The sequence below is a fragment of the Pinus tabuliformis genome, chromosome 2_2 (genome assembly GCF_031772625.1).
Source record: "Pinus tabuliformis cultivar Carrire ecotype Pingquan chromosome 2_2, CPIR1, whole genome shotgun sequence".
In the NCBI taxonomy this organism is placed as follows: Eukaryota; Viridiplantae; Streptophyta; class Pinopsida; order Pinales; family Pinaceae; genus Pinus; species Pinus tabuliformis.
In genome coordinates this window covers 1157126369-1157147400 of record NC_142300.1, presented here as the reverse complement: position 1 = coordinate 1157147400, position 21032 = coordinate 1157126369, and the positions used below count along the sequence as shown (strand labels likewise).

The 21032-nt window shown below is 40.3% G+C and overlaps 2 protein-coding genes across 3 annotated transcripts; both read left to right on the top strand.

Annotated features, from left to right (window-relative positions):
- Positions 1-6697: 6697 nt before the first annotated feature.
- Positions 6698-7156, top strand: LOC149197521 (uncharacterized). The gene has a single exon (XM_089408714.1). It carries the CDS (start codon positions 6698-6700, stop codon positions 7154-7156), a length of 459 nt encoding a protein of 152 aa, XP_089264840.1.
- Positions 7157-7833: 677 nt separating this feature from the next.
- On the top strand, positions 7834-11209 carry LOC149197520 (putative pentatricopeptide repeat-containing protein At3g13770, mitochondrial). 2 transcript variants are annotated; one of them, XM_089405871.1, is made up of 3 exons: positions 7834-8167; positions 8275-10657; positions 10795-11209. In XM_089405871.1, exons 1-2 carry the CDS (start codon positions 8063-8065, stop codon positions 10618-10620), a joined length of 2451 nt encoding a protein of 816 aa, XP_089261997.1. In that variant the 5' UTR covers positions 7834-8062; the 3' UTR covers positions 10621-10657; positions 10795-11209. The 2 variants fall into 2 exon arrangements, with proteins under 2 accessions (XP_089261997.1, XP_089261996.1); XM_089405870.1 differs by having other exon boundaries at positions 8275-11209.
- The last annotated feature ends 9823 nt before the right edge of the window (positions 11210-21032 follow it).

Sequence of the window (21032 nt, the reverse complement as noted above, 5' to 3'; positions counted from 1 at the left end):
TGTCTATGCTTGCTATTACTTACGCTTTTGGCTCATTTCCTATCTCGCCAGCCTTCTGTGCAGGGTCACTAGTAGACGTTGGTGTCGGAAGAATTCGTAGGACTCTGCTCTGAATATTGTCTTTTTGTTCATTTTCATAGCTTTAGCTCCATCACCTTTCACTTATTCTCCACGGTAGATGTTTATATATCTCGGGATTTTCAAAAGCATGGTTTTCTGAGCCCCCTGTCATGTCAATCTTCAGACTAAGTTTCATCCATATATGTCTATCCTTGCTATGGTATCCGTTTTTTGCGCTTTTTCCATTCCTGTCAGCTTGCTGTGCGGGGATGTTGATTGTTTCTGGTGACAGATGCCCAGTTGAACATATCTGCTCCTTTTATTGTCTTTATGCTCATAACTTAGCATTGACTCCATCATCTTTCTCTGTCCTCCGCGGTGGAAGACATATATCTTGGTTTTTCCATCATCTTGATGTAAATGACACTTTCCACTCTTATTTCATTTCCGACATTGGGGGATATTTCACTATATGGTTTGCAGTGCTCTTCACTTGGAGAACGCTTGGATAACAGGTCAATTTAATTTTTGTATCCCATATATCTCTGAAAGCATAGTTATTCTTTTCTCCGAATCTAGATTATTTTAAATGATTGAAGTTTGATGTGGAGTATATATTTTCTCCATTATTAAGAGGGATTATAGGTCTTTTGTTAAATTCTGAACTATGGTCTAGATTTGTCATTTACTTCACAATCCCCGGAGATCTGCATTGTATGTTTTGCAATTTCACATGTCTGGGTCAGTTTCAACTGGTTGGTCATGGGCATCAATATACAAAATTAAGAATTATTTTGTGATATCCAAACCATGCCCAGACATCCCTGTCAAGATTGGACTTTGGTGATGTATTTATGAAATATGCTGCTGTTGTTTTGTATGTCCTAATGTTTCATCCTGAAGCCCAATTCACAGAGCCGAGATCAACTCTGTATTTTCCGATGCCAGATTTTTGTTTTGAAAATTTTTCCGATTGATTGGGCTAGTCATGTCACAATTGATGTTGTTCCTCTCTCTTTCCCCTTTAAAGTTCGTCGCCACATTTTAAATTCTCCATATATGATGATCGTATATAATCGATCCCTTTGTCAGAAGGGTAGTTTCTGGTGACCTGGCTTCCTATCCGTTGGCCGTCACTCCCAATTTATTTTAGTGTCCACATATTACCGGACAGTGTCGTATTCAGGTCCGCACATCTGTCTTGACTTTTTTGGGATTTTTCCACTTATTCTTGCCACTTTTTATTAAAACCTTGAGTCCTATATCTGTCAAGCAATCCTTTTGGGATCTTCGCCTTTGACTCTTCAGAGTCTGTGTTGTATCCTGTCATGGACTTTCCCTCTGAGAAATCTGCTGCGTCAACCATGGTTCGGGCCACGTTGGATGTGGAGAAGGTCTTTGCTAGCCATGCACCAAAATCTGACTAGCGTGCTTCGCTGGAAGCTGACATCATCCTCCCTACCCAATCCGAACAATCTCCATGTGGTGATGGTCTTCCATATAAACTGAGTCGAAATCAATTTCGCCCTGTTAAAACCTCTCCCCCACCTGATGCCATTAATTTGGATGGTCCATTATTATTCGACAGAATCGCAAGTCTTCAAAAGAGGGCACTTGTCAGCCAATGGCATTTTCTGTCAATGGAGGATGCACAGATCAGGTCTTGGATTGCTGCCAAATGGTCTCCTCTCCTGGGTTATTCTCCGACCATAGTCCGCCTTATGAATAACTGGTATAGTTTCCATTTTCTCCGGGTTCGGGACTTAGAAATTATCTTCGATAAGCCCTGGGTTCGAGATAAGAGTTTCTTGGCTCTTCACAAATGGTTCATGGGTTTTAATCCTCTCAGATGTACTCCCCAGAATAATTATATATGGCTGAAGCTGCCAGGATTACCAATAGAATTGTGGACCAAGGAATCTATGGAGAAAATAGGTAATGCTATTGGGCGGTTCATATATGTTGACCCTAAATGCATTGGGGCTAAGGACAAGCACGTGGCTTGGATCCTTATAGAAAAGGAATACAGGGGAGGTTTTCCAGAGACTATCGATTTATCATGGAAAATGTCCAAAGTTCAACAACGGTTAGACTATTGGGGCGTGCCTTTTAGATGTTCATCTTGTCATAAAACAGGACATCTATTTCCCCAATGCCCCCGACGAATAGTTGGAAAGCACAAAAAAAAGATTGTAACAGAAAAGGCTCCTGTCTCTAATAAGGAGAGAAATAACATGGAAAAGGAATGTTCCTACATCTCTGAAATTTATCGGGCTCCTGTTCGCTCATATGATCGTCTTTCATCGCCTAGAGAACTCTCTCCGGGACGACACTCTTGTCTCCCTCGCTCCCGCTCTTTGTCTACTGACCCTGCTCGTAGGAATTTCGCTAATACATCAAACCGCCCCCGGTCATCCTCTACTTCTAAACATCCCACACAGTCTCATAATGTCCAGCCTGTTAACCTTCAGAATATCTTGGTCATCCCTTCGCCTCCAGAGCCAAACACGGATCAGGCTATTCCCCCCCCTCCATCTCTTCCTAAACCACCCCAGGCTGGCCCATCATCCCCCCACTTTCAATATATCTCTTCATCTCCCCTATCCCCTTCCTCTCACTCCCCCCCTCCCCAAAGGTATCATCCACCCCTTTCTCATGGCCATGCTTCTGACCTCACAGGAAAAGCCCCATGTATTCCGATCACCCTCGCATATTCCCCTGGATCCTCGACCAAGAATTCATTTGATCATGATTTAGAACTTCTCCTAAATCAGGCATCTTTGAAGCTCCAGCCGCTTACCATCCACCATCCCAATTGCTCTCCTTCCCCTAATATCAGCCCAAATTCGGCTGGGAATATTACGGTTCGTCGAAAAGAGAAGCGGGGAAGTAGACATTTTAGGGGTAGGAAAGGAAGACAGGATGTGTCAATTCGGGACTTATCCTTAATTGACATTCCTATCGCGGAAATCACTGCTGATGATATCTCCGAATCGGGGCCTCTTAGAGCAAGCCGACCTAAAAATGTCCCAAAATGATTGACATCATATCGATGAACATTCGGGGTCTTGGAGCTGACCCTAAATTTTTGGCTTAAAAAATATTTTTATATCCTCAAAATCCAAAATGCTCCTCATACAAGAAACCATGCATGATAGTATTCAATCTATTTCATATTTTAGGCGGATGCTGCCATCATGGCATATGGTTGCTACAAATGCGGTGGGTTTGTCCGGGGGATTGGTTGTATTATGGGACCCAAAATGGATAAAGGCTGTGGCATTTCAATGTTTTGCTGGGATTTTTATTCTGGCCCAATTCCATGGTTCACCAGAACCTGTTCATATATTAAATATATACGCTCCATATAAAAATAGATATCCATTTTGGGATTATCTTCTCTCATCGGAACTTCTTGAAATTGATTCCCTTTTAGTTGGTGGAGATTTTAACTGTACACTTTGTAATGACGAAATATGGGGCAATGGCAGGAAAAATGACCAGGTTGGGGTTTTGATCCGCGATGCCATCATTCAAAATAATTTTGTTGATGTTCAGCCAGCTTGTCCAGGTCCCACATGGGACAATGGTCGATCCAATGAATCATTCCTGGCTAAAAGGCTTGACAGATTCCTTTTACATGAACGGCTGATTGAAAGATTTGGGTGCCCAATGGTGAATATCATTCCATCATTCATATCGGACCACCATCCCATTTCTATCCACTGGAATTGTGTGGGTCGCAGATTTGGTTACCCATTCAAATTCAACCGCACATGGCTCGCTGATGAACAGTTCAACAAATTTATTAATGATTCCTGGGAGCTCCCACCCATCCAAGAACATAATCATTCTCGGCATTTTTTAGAGCGTCTGTCCTCCCTTTGAAATGGGGTTAAAAGATGGCAAAGGGAGAAATCGGCATCTAACAGAAAGGAATTGAAGGATATCTGCAAAAAATTGGAGAATTTATTTTCTCTCTTTAAATATCCCAGTATTTCGTCCACCATTCAGAATCAAATTTGGGCCTTAGAAAAAAGAAAACATAAGTTATTAGCTATGGAGGAATCTTCCTGGCGTCTCAAGAGTCGAGCTATATGGCTCAAAGAGGGGACAAAAATACAAAGTTCTTTCACAGATTCGCAAACAAGAGGAGGGAAGTAAACACTATTTGGGAAATTAAGGATGAAGATGGAAATTCATATTCCTCGCAGGAGGCCATTGCTAGAGAAGCTGTGAAATACTTCAAAAGGGCCTACAACAGGAACATCGGTAGCGACATAGAGGACATTCTTTGGGGCATTGACCCATATCCCACTATGTTTGACAAAGAGCAAAATAGTGCCCTATATTCTGAGGTTACAGAAGAAGAATTATTGGCTACAGTGAAATCATTTCAGAAAGACAAATGTCCAGGGCCGAACAGGTGGACCATTGATTTATTTATCCATTTTTTCGACTTATTTAAGACTGATATTCTTAAAATGTTGGAGGAATCCAGAACTTGCGGCTATATCAACAAAGTTATATCTTCAACTTATATAGCATTGATCCCAAAGAAGAAGCTCTCCTCCTCTTTTTCAGACTTCAGGCCTATTTCATTATGCAACGTCCTGTATAAGATCATTTCAAAAATCATTGCTATTCGAATGAGAAACATCCTATCTCTGCATTTGTCCCCTGAGCAACACAAATTTCTAAAGGAAAGGAATATTATGGACGTGGTGGCCCTCACCCAAGAATGCCTACACTCAATGCATTGCAGGAATCTAGAAGCTGCTTTACTAAAGATTGACCTAAAAAAGGCATACGATTGTGTGGACTGGGGATATATTCGTTGCCTTCTGGCTAAGATTGGCCTTGATGTCAGATGCTCCAGATGGATTATGGCTTGTGTGGTCAATGTAAATTATGCAGTACTCATTAATGGAGTCCCTACTCCTTTTTTCAAAGCGGCCAGGGGATTAAGGCAGGGTTGCTCATTGTCTCCACTCCTCTTCATTCTGGTGATGGACTCTCTGAGTCTACACATAAAAAGGGCGATCCTCCAAGAAAAATGTAAGCCTCTCCCTATATGTAGGGGCATCTACATATCTCATAATTTTTTTGTAGACGATATAATTTTATCAGCAATGCTGTGTAGGTCAACTTGGATATGTCTACATGAAATCTTGGGGAGATTTCAAAATGCCACCGGCATTTACGTTAATGAAATAAAATCATCTTTTCATGTTGAAAATGTTAATGGGGATCTTATCTCTTTCCTATCTCATCTATTCAATATCAAAGCAGTTCCAATCTGGAATGGGATAAAATACTTGGGTTACAATTTGAAATATGTGGGTTATCGTGTGGCTGATTGGTCTTGGATCCCTGATCGCTTTTACAAGAAAATTGCTGCATGGGAATTCAAATGTTTATCTTTAGGTGGGTGCATGATTCTGGCACAGACAGTGCTGGTGCAAATCATGGTATATTGGGCACATCTCTACTATATCCCAACATCCATTATCAATAGTCTAAACAGGATGATTGCCAATTTCATATGGGGTGGTCATAAGGAACAAAAAAAATATCACTTGGCAAAACTCTCGATGCTGGCCCGACCCAAAAATATGGGAGGATGGGGTATATTAGATCTAAATAAATTTAGAAGAGCCCTACTCTGTAAATCTATGTGGAAAGCAATTATGGGAGAGTCTATTTGGAGTAGGGCCATTAGAGCAAAATACATGGATAATCAAGATATGACTTACTGGTATAGACAGCGCATCACTGGAACAGCTCACGGTTCAGCTATATGGAGAGGGTTCCAGAAAATAGAGCCATTCTTCAGAAGGAATATGATCTGGAAATTCCAGTCTGGTACAAAAATTATCATTGGTTTGGATGAATTTGCAGGTCCGGGTGGAAAGATCCATATATCTTCGCAGCTATTAAAAGCTTTACACAACAGAGGCATTTTCTACTGGGCCAAAGCCATTCGAAAATGGGAAGGTGCAATTCCTATTTGGAAATCAGCTACAGAATTGCTTCTAAGCGGTGAACTGGGAAGACAGTGGAACTCTATCATTACATCGTTACGGGCACATGGTATATTTCGCTCAGCGGACATGGATTACCTCATCTGGAAGGGTCATGGTGGCTCTTCGTCTGTTTTTGTCAAACATATATACCTTCAGTTACAAAAATCAGAATATGAACAAAAGGATAACATCTTTCCAGCATCTATTTGGAAACGGGCTGCCCCTTAAAAATCATTTTATTTGCATGGTTGGTTTTTTACAACAGGAACCTCACATGGGATAATCTACAAAAATGTAATTGGTGCGGGCCCGCCATATGCCCTCTATGTAGATCTAACGCTGAGAACAACTTACACATCTTTCTCCTTTGCCCACAATCACAGATGATATGGAGGAATCTTGCTGCACACTTTGGTTATACCTACATCGCTTACCCTTCCATTTTTGAGGCGTTCAAAGGATGGAGTAACATGATCATTGATTGGAGGCCCATTCCATTTATAACTATCTGGACCATATGGAAATGGTGAAACGGGTCGATCTTCAAATCCAAAAGAGAATCACTTTCAGCGGTTTTTGAATCTATCCTTTGCCTATACAATGCGCTTGGAATGCCTCACCAATCCAAAGTCAGAAAAGGAAGGTGTCTACAGGTTCCGGAACCTACAAATATTCCACGTGCATTTTTCGACGGAGCTGCTCAACATGGTACGTGCGCCTGCGGAGTATACATCATTCCAGAAGCTGGTCAAGCTTACGAGATTCATTGGAATGGAGGTGCCGGATCCAACAACAAAGCAGAAGCTATGGCCCTCACTGGTCTTCTTTATCTTTGTGACTTTCTTGACATACAAAAGATTCAAATATTTGGAGATTCGAAAGTCATCATCGATCATGTACAGTCAAAACATACCATAAAAAACATCAATCTTTCCGGTTGGCTGAACAAGATAGAGGATTTATGGAGCTGCAGGAGGGACTACTCAATTGCTCACATCACCAGGGACAAAAACGGGAAGGCAGACAACATCTCTTATCAGATCCAGGACTTACATATTCCAGGTACTTAAAATTCAATATTTTGATGACTATCTGGTATGTCTCTGTTTCCCAATATATTGACTTCCTTTTTGAAAACTTCCATATAATTTTGTCTCATAGGACCGATTTCAACCCTAACGAATGTTCATAGTAGAAATCTCTCCATATGATCTATATGTTGCAGAACAAAATATAGCTTATTTTTGTATCTTTTCTCTAATGGGACTTTGAACCAAATATCTGATGGTTCCTATAGAAATATTGCTGTACATTTTTCCTATGATGAATATAATACAAATATATAGCTTTTTTTTTCGCGCTGAAAAAAAATCTTATTGATAGACAACAATATTAACACAGTTTATAAACAACAATATTGAAACAGTTTAATAAGTAAACTAATACGTAATTTATATTATTTTTTTTTAACTTTTCTCACAAAAATTAGATTGGTGAGATTACAATATTTTATTATTTAAAATTTATTTTTGTATTCATTCTTAAAATAATCTTCCATGTATCAACTCAACCATATGAAATAAATAATAATTTATTCAATTTATAATTAAATTCAAGTAAAATAGACTTGGAAAATATATTTAAAAAACTACCTTTTACTGCGGAAAAAAATCCTTTGCATCCATTGCTATCATTCGCATAGTTAACAATCCTTTATATCAAGTGCTATCATTCACATAGTTGATGACAGTAATTTAACAGAATTTATAGAAGTTTACTGATCTCCGTTGTTACTGATTCCACTGAGACACAAACAATATTAAAAAGAACTCCTAGGCGTCCATTACATCAATTGGTATCATTCCTGTGTCGTAATGTCTGGTCCTTTCTACGAAGTGAAATCCTACGCAATCCAAGCCTTGTGCGGAAGGACTTATTAATGGTGGCACCACCCCTACTATCCCAAAAGCCAAAAGATGGCCCCAGCATGCTTCTTTACCATTCCCATTTGCACTGCGCAGGGCTGTAATCAATACCGCCATCAAAGATCTTTCCATACAGACCATATTGCCCTCAACAAGGTATGATAACCATTTCCAATCCATGAAGAAATTTAATAAGGATTTTAAATTGTTCAAAGCTCTGAATTTTTTATTGTTGCATTTATGATTTGAACAAATGGGAGCAGCCTTTTCTGGGAAGGAAAGAAATCCATGTCAAATTCAATGTACAACCCACATGTGTGTGCATTTTCAGCCATGGGAACTTGCAAAATATTGGTGTCCTGGGAATTGGGAAGGTCACTGCCACTGCCCTTAGAATTGGGTTTGAAGAAAAGCAAAGAACATATGGAAACAAGATGGGTACTGAACAAAAACACGAGGAAGACAAAGTGGGTTTTTGCATTGGAAGTGAGGAAATTGGTAGAATGTCTAAGGAGGGGAAATTGAAAGAGGCTCTTGATGCTTTGACGCTCATGGAAGAGAAAGGGATTGGGATCGATGCAGGAGCATATGTGAGTCTTCTGAAAGGATGTGCCGAGATGAAAAATCTTCCAGGGGGAAGAAGAGTGCATACCCATATCAGAAAATCTGGGATTCAGCTGGACACATTAATAGGAAATAGCCTTGTCAACATGTATGCCAAATGTGGAAGTTTGGAGGATGCACGCCAATTTTTTGACAAAATGTCAGAACGAGACCCTGTTTCTTGGAGCATAATTATTGCAGCATATGTTCAGTGTGGGGAAGGTCAGGAAGCCCTTGGATTGGTTTCTCAGATGCAACAAGCCGGGTTTAACCCAACCCAGTCAATGTTCGCTAGTGTTCTCAAGGTCTGTGCAGCTTTAGCAGATGTGAAAAAGGGTCAGAATGTTCATTCTTACATTGTTAAGATTGGATTGTGTTCGGATGTCTACACAGGGAGTGCACTTGTCACCATGTATTCTAAATGTGGCTATATAGAGGATGCACGCAAAGTGTTTGATGAATTGACCAGCCCAAATGTTGTTTTATGGAGTGCAATGATTGCAGGATATGCACAGAATGAACAGGGTGGAAATGCCCTTGAAATCTTTCACCAAATGCAATTGGCTGGGTTGAAGCCAAACAAGTACACATTTGCGAGCGTTGTCACAGCATGTGGAAGCCTAGAAGCTTTGGAACAGGGCAAGTGGGTTCATGCATTAATTGTGAAAAGCAGTCTAGATTCTGAAGTGACCGTGGTGAATGCCCTCGTTACCATGTATGTTAAATGCAATAGCATAGATGACGCACGCAAATTGTTTGATAGAAGAGTGGAGCGAAACGTAATCTCATGGACCTCAATGATTACAGGATATGCCCAGAATGGAAAAGCGGAAGAGGCTCTGAAAATCTATGGTGAAATGCAAAGGGCTGGCGTAAAGCCGAACCAATTCACTTTTACCAGTGCCCTCAGTGCCTGTGCAACATTAACAGCATTGAAAAAGGGCATAGAGATTCATCGTCAAATAATCAATAGAGAACTTGAGTCAGAGGTGCAAGTGGGTAATGCCCTTATCATCATGTATTCCAAATGCGGGAGCATAGAGGAAGCCCGCAATGTATTTGACAAAATGCCAAAACGAAAGGTTTCCACATGGACTGCAATGATTACAGGATATGCACAGCATGCATATGTTGAGGAAGCTCTTCAACTATTTAAGCAAATGCAACAGGAGGGAGTGAAACCAAACAACATCACCTTTGTCAGTGTTCTTGTTGCTTGTAGCCGTGTAGGTCTTGTGGACAAAGGTCGTGAACTGTTCAATTCCATGAGTCGAGATCACGGCATCATACCAACAATGAAGCACTATGCCTGCATGGTTGACCTCCTAGGCCGTGCTGGACACCTGACTGAAGCAGAGGAGTTTGTCAATCAAATGCCATTTGAACCTTCTCTTGTGGTGTGGCGAACATTGCTTGGTGCTTGCAAAATCCATGGTGATATTGAGTTGGGAAAACGTATAGCAGAACGTATGCTTGAGTTGGAACCAGAAAATGATGCAACATATGTGCTGCTTTCTAACATTTATGCTGCGGCTGGCAAGTGGGTTGCTGTATCACACATACGACAAATGATGAAAGACAGGATGGTGAAAAAGGAGCCAGGACACAGCTCAATTGAGGTCAAGGGTAGGTTGCATACGTTTGTTGCAAGAGACAGATCACATCCAAAAACAGAGGAAATCTATGCGAAGTTGGATGATTTGAGCCGGAAAATAAGGGATGCAGGGTATGTGCCAGATACAAGTTGTGTACTGCATGATGTCTCAGAGGAAAAGAAGGAGCACTTTCTTTCTTATCACAGCGAGAAGTTAGCCATTGCATTTGGGCTTATCAGTACACCCCCAAACACAACTATCAGAATTGTTAAGAACCTTCGTGTGTGTGGAGACTGTCACACTGCCACTAAGTTCATCTCCAAGATTGTAGGGCGAGAAATTGTTGTTAGGGACACCCATCGCTTTCATCATTTCAAAGATGGCTGCTGTTCTTGTGGAGATTATTGGTGAATGATTCAATAAGTAACATGTTATCACTTTCATTTTGGTAAGCATCATAAGGCCGTTATTTCTTCTCTCCTATCGATAGTTTTTAGACCATCAATCATGCCTTCCTTTAAAATATTGTTGCATTTTCAGTCTCTCATCCATGGGCCTGACAATGGCTACACTTTTGTTTTACAGGCCCTGAATTGCTGTGTGGGATTTCTCCCTTGTTTCCATGTTTGTTCCTACCAACTCTTCTACTATCCTCAAATCCTACTACCTGATTGCCCTAGGGACCATTTGTAGTTTCTCAAATCGCACTAAAAGAAAAATCAGTTCATGGGAGTTTCTTCTGCTTTGATGTATCATATGGAACATTTCTCAACCCGTGTTCCTTTGTGGTTGACTGATATTATGAACCGGCATGCAAAGTGTATATCTTGAAGAAATTCAGGTTTACAGGTCAAATATTATTCCTGCGTTACTTTTCCTTCCCAAACACAGAGAAACAGAGAGTCTATTTTTCTCCTTGCATCTCCGATTGATGTTTCTGAAATTGGAATTGAAGATTTTGTTTATTCTCTTGTGCACGAGAATACTCTTTCTGATTTTATATCTATTGATTTTGTTATAGGCATTTTTTCATATTTGTTTGATTTTTTTAACCGTTATCTAAATGATGGCTGACAAACATACCAGACGAGATAACAACTGAGAGAGTATTTTGCAATACACATGCAAGTGAAATCCACGCCCATTCAAACCAGGATATCATGGGAACATTGACACCAATCAAACAAAACTTCAGGCAAACTTTTAATCAAGCATAAATTTAACTGCATGCAGATAAATCGTCATGCCATATTATCATACAATGTATGAAACACATGCAAATACAAACTCGTGACACAAAACATGGCCTACGGTCCACACGTTTATTGTGGAGAAACTAGGAATCAAGCATTGTCATAGCTTCAATATCTATAACTAAAATTGATCATAATCAATATCTGACTATGTATATGTGTTTCATTATATTCTCTTAATATAATCTATCTGGTTTTTTCTCTCTGAAAAAAAAAACTAAAATTGATCAGATTGTTTATAACTAAAATTCGCGCTATTATTAAATATACCATTCTTAATGACATTGCCCAACTTGACTAATTAGCTATTTCCTCAAGTACACAATTTCATGACTGCGCTTGGATGCTTTTTTAAACAATACTCGAGCAAGTCTAATATTTCAAAAACAACTCAAAACTTGTAATAAAGAAATGTTGTATATAGTTTTATTGGTAATTTTAAAAGCTAGAACTGGGTTTTGAACTGGTCCATCTATCTAATTGGGTTTCAAAGTAAAACTGAATTCAACGAACCAAATGAAATAAATACATAAAATAGTAATTTTTTTTCTTATAAACAATATTTTTAAGATTGCAAACCATGATAGTGACAAAATACAAAAAGTTTGCTCATTTGGTTTCAAATCGGAACCGAATTCAATGAACCAAATGACAAAAATACATAAAATAATAATAAAGGTGAATATATTAAAATAGTATAGAGCACAATACACATCAATAACAAAATACATAATCAATGAGACTCTAAGTGACATGTAGAGTAAAAAACAATGCTATAAGCTATTAGGTCATTCACTTACCACAAATCACTTTCTTTTTCTACGCGGTTCACGAACCTCGAAGATCGGTGACCGTTACAACCACAAAATATTTGTATGAGGCAGATCAACCTTAAGGGATCACTTATTGTCAGCGCAACCACAGAGCTTGACCTCAAGGGTGTCAAGAGAGTTGAATTTGCGATCTCTCAATAGCGAAGATGATTTAACAACAAGGACTCGACCAATTGAGCTCACTCTCAAGGTTGACTAACTGCAAAACACATATTAACATGATTACTCATAAAAGTCATCATTGATTCACCACTACTAGAAATTGGATCATCAACAAGAGCTACATAAACATCATCTAGCTCAAATTCTTTAGGCTTGGATTCTTCAACCTTGTAATATGGTAGAAATTGAAAAAGCTCAACATTCCTAAATGATGATTCTAGTTGGAGTGAAGATTCATCTCCTCAACCTTATAATATGGTAGAAAATGCTTAGCATGCCTAACCAATTATTTTTCTTTGAGTGAAGGGTATATTTTTGTTAAGACCATGGCAAAGAAGTGTTATAGACATTTTTGGGCACTGCAACCCCAATCATACATGTCCATAAACCAAGGGCTCTTAAGTCCCTAAAAGTGTTGTTCCATACCCTAAAAGAACAAGGTCAGCTGATTACATCATCTCCCAAAAGTTCTCCACAGGAAACTGCTCAGAACTGGTCAAAACTGGACCATACAGGTTGCTCAGTGCTAAGGGTGCGATGCATCTCACCTGCCCAGAGTAAAGGGTGCGATGCATACTGAAAAGCCCTTCTGTAAGGTGCGATGGGCGAGAGTGGACAAATGGCAGAGACAGTTTGCGAGGTGGATGATCATAGAATCTTCCAGAAACTTCTCCTATGACACTTGCCTCTCTGAATTCGCCCAGGGATGAGTAGGAGATCATCAATCTCCAAGTGGAATCAAGAACTATCAGAGAGAGGACACTAATCAAAATCCCAGAAGCTGACTCACCCCCCTGCAATCATCTATATATGGATCCCTCATCCTAGAGATTTAGAGGCTGGAATTTTGTATCTTGTAAGGAAGTGTTGTTGGTTTCTTGGTGGAATATCATAGTGTTTGGTGATCTAAGCTTTTCATGAGGTGAAAGAAGGGCTTTCATGTTGGAGGATGACGCTGGATTAGAACAATTGGTTGTAATCCTCTTTGCTATTCTTGATATTAATAAAGTTATTCAAGTTTTCCTCCACATTATTGCATGTTTGATGATATATGCATTTGTGTGGTCAATATATATCTGGTCCTATATTGTTTATAATTGTATATCTATGTTATTCGATAGTATTATGCTGCTTTGATTCCACAGGTGCTCTTTGAAGCTGGGTAGACGAAGGAGAAGCAGCAAGGCTCTGTCAGAATGGAGAGGAACCAAGCGCAAGACTGAAGTTGGTGTCCTTCATTCCTCTCTTATCTACTTCTCATAAAGGAAAATGAAAGTAGTTTTAGTTTGTTTGTTTCTAAGATAGCTACAAGTCTTAGTGGGACTAGCAGTTCCGAGTGGACACTAGATTTTCTAATAACAAAATGGCGACTCCGCTGGGGAGCGAATAGATTGTTTGTTTGTCTATATTTGTTTGTTTTATAAACTTACAGACAGAGCCTGAAGTTAAGCCAGCTAGCCCTTGAATTGCATTTGCTATGCAAGTGCAAAGTAGATTAATGTTGCTTCAGTCTATCTCCGGGTTTTGTTTATAAACTAAACAATCGATTTGCGAACCTTCTAATTGTCCTAGTGGTGGCTCTAGTAACCTCATTAGATCAACCCCTATGATTTATATTTACTAAACATCACTTGCTCGGCCGAAATCCCTGAACTAAGCTGCAAACTGTGACCCAGAACCCAGTTGAAGTCTCGTCCTTGGACCATCGCACTTTCTCCTCTTGGGAATCTGGATGCATCGCACCTCCCATGTGCAGTAGGTGCGCTGCATCGCACTTTCCCTGTGTTACAGGGGCGCTGATCAGACAAGACTTCTTCTGCTCTCAGATTTTGGTTTCTGTGTTCACTCTCTTCAACTTTATTCAGGAGTTTTGTTGTCTGTGATCAGTATACCACTGTGGAAACTCCCTTCCTTACCGTCATTCCGCCTCCATTGTGCAAAGAACTGTGAATGTTTTTATGTATTGTGCACCATTTACAGTTCTCTTTTACAAAAGTGTAGCATAATCAAACTGTCGTCTTTTGATTTGAAAGTGTCGCAAATGTCGTTTTTAGTCAAAGAAAAGAATTCTATTGTTCTGGACGATTGATTATACAGTTACTCTTGTATTTGATTTGAATTAGTAGTTTTTCAAGTGTCGAAAGCAGTTTTCAATTCAAAATAGCAAAGTGTCGTCATTATCTTCATTTCTTTTTTGAAAAGAAATTTGTTAGCACTGTCGCTTTGAAAAGATAATTCAAATTTGTACTTAGCATTCTTCTTGTCATTCACACATTAAGAAAGCTGAAAACAAAAACATGCATGTGCATTTTCATTTAGACTGCTTGTTGGTTTGATTTAGGACAGTGCATCTAGTGTGTGCTCTCTGCTCTATGTTGAAAGAATATCATCTCTCTTTCTTTAGTAGCTAGGATTTTCATTGCGAAAAGAAGATTAAACGATTGTTTATCATCTTAGATTGCATTTTAGGAATTATATATCTACATCACGCGGTGAACCTGAAAGGAAAATTTCTTAAGAAAGATCAACTGTAAAATAAATTCAATGAACATAAAAACGCTTTGGAACCTAACGCACAACATCTAGAAGTCTAGGCTAGGGACGTATTCCGGCGTCATTAAGCCTGATAACTGTCGCTTTCATTGTTGGTTGGGTGATTCCTCCTCTTTGAGACGACAAGTTCCAGTACAGACTTGTGCTCCCACGTACCGTCGAGTATATATTGGGAGACCACAATAGGCTATATCCTTTATCCATAGGAAGTCGTGTCTGCCGCCCTATCGATCGCAATGCATTGAACACAACATTCGGGAAGATTGATTGCCGTACCGTAAAAAGTATTCTGCAGTTTTGCGATTGGTTTGGTAATCTCTCTCTCTAGATTTCCAGAGTAGTCTCTTTCGTTCCTTTTCAGACTCCTTAAAGAAAAAGGTCCATCTGAGCACTTGTCACTTCAGGCTCATTAAAAATCGAAGGCGACTAGAGTCATCTTTTGTTTTTTCTCGACTCTTAAAAATTGAAAAAACGAGTTGTGTCAAAGCGTCTAAAATTTATTTTAATCGGAATAACGTCACGGTTCCCTTGTTGATCTTAGGTTGAGAAAAATGGAGTCCACCAACCAAGGATTTCCCCTTGGAGGAAATCCTAGTCCTTTCTCCTCTTGGGGAGATGTTGGTGCACCCCATATGGCCACATTGTCACTTCCAAGGTTGACAATTGGCTTGCCCGTATGGCTCTTCTTGACCTCCGTCATTCAGAACATCACGATTCCTGAACAATCAAGTCAGCAACTAGATGATACCAAAGCTACCCCCCAACCTTCTACTTCGTCCGATTCTCCCTCTCCTCCTTCCTCTTCGCTTGATGAAGCTGGTAAAGCCAAAAATCAAATAACTAAGAAGTAGAAGAAGGGGAAGGAGAAGAAAGAGAAGAAGAAGAAGAAGCCAAAGGTGAAAAGGGGTAACTGGGCATCGTCTAGCGAAAATCCACACACTGCACCGTCCAAGCCTAAATCTCCATGTGTCATTTGCAAAGGAGACCACTATCATCGACATTGTCCTTGCATCCCTCGGATCTTAAGGAATTGGTCTCCTCGATTGCACAATGTGGTGTCATCAACCTTTGAAGATCATGTTGAGAGTACACCATCAACTAGTGAAAGCGAAGCATTTGGACAAAAAAGGAAATGTAAATTTCCTTGTAAATTGTGTGAAGGCGATCACGTCGTCCACCGGTGTCCCTTCCTAGACGAAGCTAAAAGAGTTTTGGATGACCGTCCAGCTTCACCACTACGGCTTCCTCCTGGATATAAGAAACTCTTGCCGAGTCCGTCACTGGTTGAAAATCCGACTGACACGCCATTGTGGTCGGTCGAAGCACCTATCATTGAAGATAAACCCGCTGAATCCATACCAGACGAAAGTCAAAAGGTTGAGGCAGTAGTCGACCCGGTCTTGCCTTCAGAAGGTCCATCTTCAGATGATACAGTCACCGAAGAGAATGAGAACGAAACCGTTCAAATTATTTTCGTAAACACAGACTCTGATGAACATGGGGGCAGTCTACCCGTTCCTTTACCGCAGGAAGGAAGTTCGTCAGAGTCATATCCGGTCGTCTATTCGGTCCCACCTCCAAGCAACCTAGTCGTTTCCTTCGATTGGAATCTACTAGGCAGACCTCGTGTACCAGCTAATGTACCATTCCGAATCATTGTACAAGTTTACAAAATGATCATGGTCAGTACCATCATAGATGAAGGGGCTTCTGTGAGTATCATTTCCTCAACTGCTTGGGAAGCGCTTGGTTCGCCATCGCTTCTGCCTGAAATGAGAAATCTAACAGGCTTCGACAAAGGAACCAGTCGACCGTTAGGGATCCTTCCCAATGTGCCCATAACATTGAGAAGGAAAACCGTTTACATGAACGTAATGGTAGTCCGAGGACCTCTAGATTATAATCTACTCCTTGGACGCGACTATATTTATAGCATGGGAGCCATTGTCTCCTCACTCTTTAGAGTAATGTGTTTTCCGCATGAAGGCCGAGTGGTCAAGCTCGTAGACCAGCTTTCGTTCCCCGGCTCACACATAGCTAATAGTCAAATTCCATCCCTAAATGGTCTTTTCACGCAAGGAATGTCTCATCAATCTCTAGTCCGTCCACCTGAAGAGCGCGAGTGATTCGGGAGGACATGACTGAAACCCAGGGGGCATGCACCCTGGTCTGTTTCGGCAGGAAAACCTTGGGTATAGGGTAGGTTTCTGCGGAGGATATATGACTAGTCTGACACACCCGTCCGTTTAGGAAAATGGGATTAGACTGGAATAAGATTCCCTCGTCAAAGTTATGTGAGTGGAGGCAACTGCGCCACTCACCTTTGTCTATTTCGGTAGACATCGCCAAGGAAGCATTTTGTCTGCAACGCAGATGGAGAGCTTTCATATGGTAACCTGAAAACTCTAATTCGCTATGCATGGGGGCATGCAAACCTTTTTGCATGCAAGCGAAGAGCGACCATTTATTTTCTTAGTTTGTAGTTTCTCAACCTTTTAAACTCGTAGGATTGGGCGTTCCTAGCTTTCATAATGAAAGGACCCAGAGCAAAGTTTCGAATGGTGCAAGCTCCCTAAAAATTGAACCTATTGATGAGACATCCTTATTATACAACTGGCACGAGCAGTTTTTATGCGAATTTCAAGCTCGTTAAAAATTAAACCTTATCAATGAGCAAACGTTCCCCCAGAGTTTAAGCTCATTAAAAAATGAACCAATTTCCGGTAAATAACCATTGTGAATGCATTATCATCAGCTTTTTGAGCCCTGGTCGTGTTCTTACCATCACCTCCACTCTGTTTTAGCCGATCATTCACCTCCATTTGATTGTTTACCCCTTTTGAGGAACAGTTGCGAAGAGTGATCCTGTTAGCCATCCTTGTGACACTACCATGATTGGAAAATTCCAAACCTTACCTGGAATCAGCTGCTACCTGAAATTATCACTCATTCCTCAAAAAACGAGTCTCCTTTAAGCTCTTTTCATCTGACTCGTAAAATATGAAAACATTGCCGAGCAATTGGCCTCTCCATCTCATTAAAGCGACCCTAGATTTTAATCTTTTTGGACCTGAGGGATTATTACACAAAAAGATCGAGCGCTTGTTTTGTTCGGCTCATTAAAATTATCGAAAATTCATCCCTTTCGTATTATTTTATACTTTTTCGGACTTAAGGGATTATATGATGAAAAAGGATTATTGGAGTCTCCTTTATGTCCATTTCAGACTCTCTAAAATTGAAAAGGACCGAGTTATCTTTGTCGTTAAACTCGTTAAAACCGAATAGCGACAAACTTGTCCATACAGACAAGAACAAGTTTCACTGTCACTAGGCTCGTTAAAACATAGCGACGGGTTTGCCCGAAGGGCAAATTATAGAACAAGCATATGTTATCCTCCTCAAGCTTGACAAAAATAAAGAGGTACGGGTCAGCAATGACTGGGGAAAAATTGGGAAGGAAACTTGAAGAAACTTTATTGGTAGCAAGTCGCTCTTGAACATGACACTTTCACTCCGCATCCGAGTCGGGTTGGGTTGTTCCGTTCACCAGTCATATCACCATTGGTCCACCGCACCATCCATATTTGGGGTTAATGCTACCAATCCATGTCAGTGTCGCCGGTATGTTCAAGAGAAGTCGCTCAGAGAATTCACCTGTGTCTCATCTGCTGCAATACATTCATGCTCCATTCTTTCATGACTGCCACCTTGAACCCTATATCATCAGATTGTTTTCACCTCCAAAAATCATTTACCCCGTTCCGTGTCGTAGATGTGGGATTCATTAAGGCCTTCCTATGACGGGTCACTTCTTGTCGACATCAGCTCATTATCCAAGAAGTCGACTTGGGAACAACCATTTTAGTCCTTTGAAGCTCGCATGCCTCAATGGCAAGTTTCTCACTTCTGGCGACAGGTTTACATCAATGGCCTTCGACCGAAAGATTTTGCGCAGTGTTCGACACCAAGTCATTTTTCACACCATGCGAATTGTACTATAGTACCTTGAGGGTCATCATCATTATTGGTGATTCCACTCGTGCTTGTTAACATCTTACATCATTGGCTGGTAATCAGGCGATGTCTTTCCATGTTCGACTCCAGAACATCTTTCACATGGATCGACTTGTACTCCGAGTGAAGATTGGACGAGTTTGAAGACCCCAGATCTAGTTTCATCCATCTGGGCTGTGATATATTCAGGAAAATAAAGACATCAAATGTACATTATTGCTGCACAGATGATCATCCGAATCAAAGGATGATGACTCTATCAGAATCATCAGTCTCCCGCACAGACGGTTGTCTGTCTTATGTACATGAAAATGAATTTATAAAGCTGAGCATGGGAATGCCCGCCTCAGCTAGATCATGAAAAATATTATGAAGATAATGTATTGTATTGTATCTTATTACAGGTCGCCTTTCAGCTCGAAAAAACTTCGGATCCTCATGATAAAGCATTTCACCCGACATCAAAAGATTAACGACCTCATGCTTTAGAGGGAAACTGTTATAAACATTTTTGGGCACTGCAACCCCAATCATACATGTCCATAAACCAAGGGCTCCTAAGTCCCTAAAAGTGTTGTTCCATACCCTAAAAGAACAAGGTCAGTTGATTACATCATCTCCCAGAAGTTCTCCACAGGAAACTGCTCAAAACTGGTCAAAACTGGACCATACAGGTTGCTCAGTGCTAAGGGTGCGATGCATCCCACCTGCCCAGTGTAAAGGGTGCGATGCATACTGAAAATCCCTTCTGTAGGGTGTGATGGGCGAGAGTGGACAAATGATAGAGACAGTTTGCGAGGTGGATGATCATAGAATCTTCCAGAAACTTCTCCTATGACACTTGCCTCTCTGAATTCACCCAGGGATGAGTAGGAGATCATCAATCTTCAAGTGGAATCAAGAACTATCAGAGAGAGGACACTAATCAAAATCCCAGAAGCTGACTCACCCCCCATGCAATCATCTATATATGGATCCCTCATCCCAGAGATCCAGAGGCTGGAATTTTGTATCTTGTAAGGAAGTGCTGTTGGTTTCTTGGTGGAATATCATAGTGTTTGGTGATCTAAACTTTTCATGAGGTGAAAGAAGGGCTTTCATGCTGGAGGATGACACTGAGTCAGAACAATTGGTTGTTATCCTCTTTGCTATTATTGATATTAATAAAGCTATTCAAGTTTTCCTCCACATTCTTGTATGTTTGATGATATATGCATTTGTGTGGTCAATATATATCTGGTCCTATATTGTTTATGATTGTAGATCTCTGTTCTTTGATAGTATTATGCTGCTTTGATTCCACAAGTGCTCTTTGAAGCTGGGTAGACGAAGGAGAAGCGGCAAGGATCTGTCAGAAGGGAGAGGAACCGAGCGAGGAACCAAGCGAAAGAATGAGGTTGGTGTCCTTTATTCCTCTCTTATCTAATTCTCATAAAGGAAAACGAAAGTAGTTTTAGTTTGTTTGTTTCTAAGATAGCTACCAGTTTTAGTGGGACTAGCAGTTCTGAGTGGACACTAGATTTCCCGATAACAAGAAGTTCGACAATTAATACCACCAACATAAGAGGAATTCAACAATCAATACCACCAACACCAAGATACATAAAGGGCTTCATGTTCTTGACTAAATGTCAATCTCATACCCTCATACACGAGATAATCAAATGGAAATGTTGTAGTCCCCCAAACCTTGAAATCTTGAAAACTATTAAGTCTACTAGATTTTGAGTGGGATCTAAAAATTATACTTTCTCCATATGAAATCCAATGAGGTTGGAACCACTCTCAAACATTTTGTAACAATTAATGGTAATGTTAACATGAAGTAAAATGAAGATCCTTTTCATCTTTTTACTATACAAATTTATCATTACCATTGATTGCTAGCATTGCTAGGTTGAGTTAGGTTTTTTGTTTAGGTTTAGGGTTTGGGATAGCCAAAGGGAACTGTTGGGGAGGAAAACAACCCCTAGTTTCCTCCAAAACTGCCTAAAAAATCACCACT

What these genes read in the sequence shown, in the direction of transcription:
- LOC149197521 (XM_089408714.1), top strand. Translation starts at nt 6,698, where the DNA reads ATGCCTCACCAATCCAAAGTCAGAAAAGGAAGGTGTCTACAGGTTCCG.
- LOC149197520 (XM_089405871.1), top strand. Translation starts at nt 8,063, where the DNA reads ATGGCCCCAGCATGCTTCTTTACCATTCCCATTTGCACTGCGCAGGGC. An exon ending in ACCATATTGCCCTCAACAAG is followed by an intron (nt 8,168 to 8,274) that starts GTATGATAACCA and finishes AAATGGGAGCAG; the next exon opens with CCTTTTCTGGGAAGGAAAGA.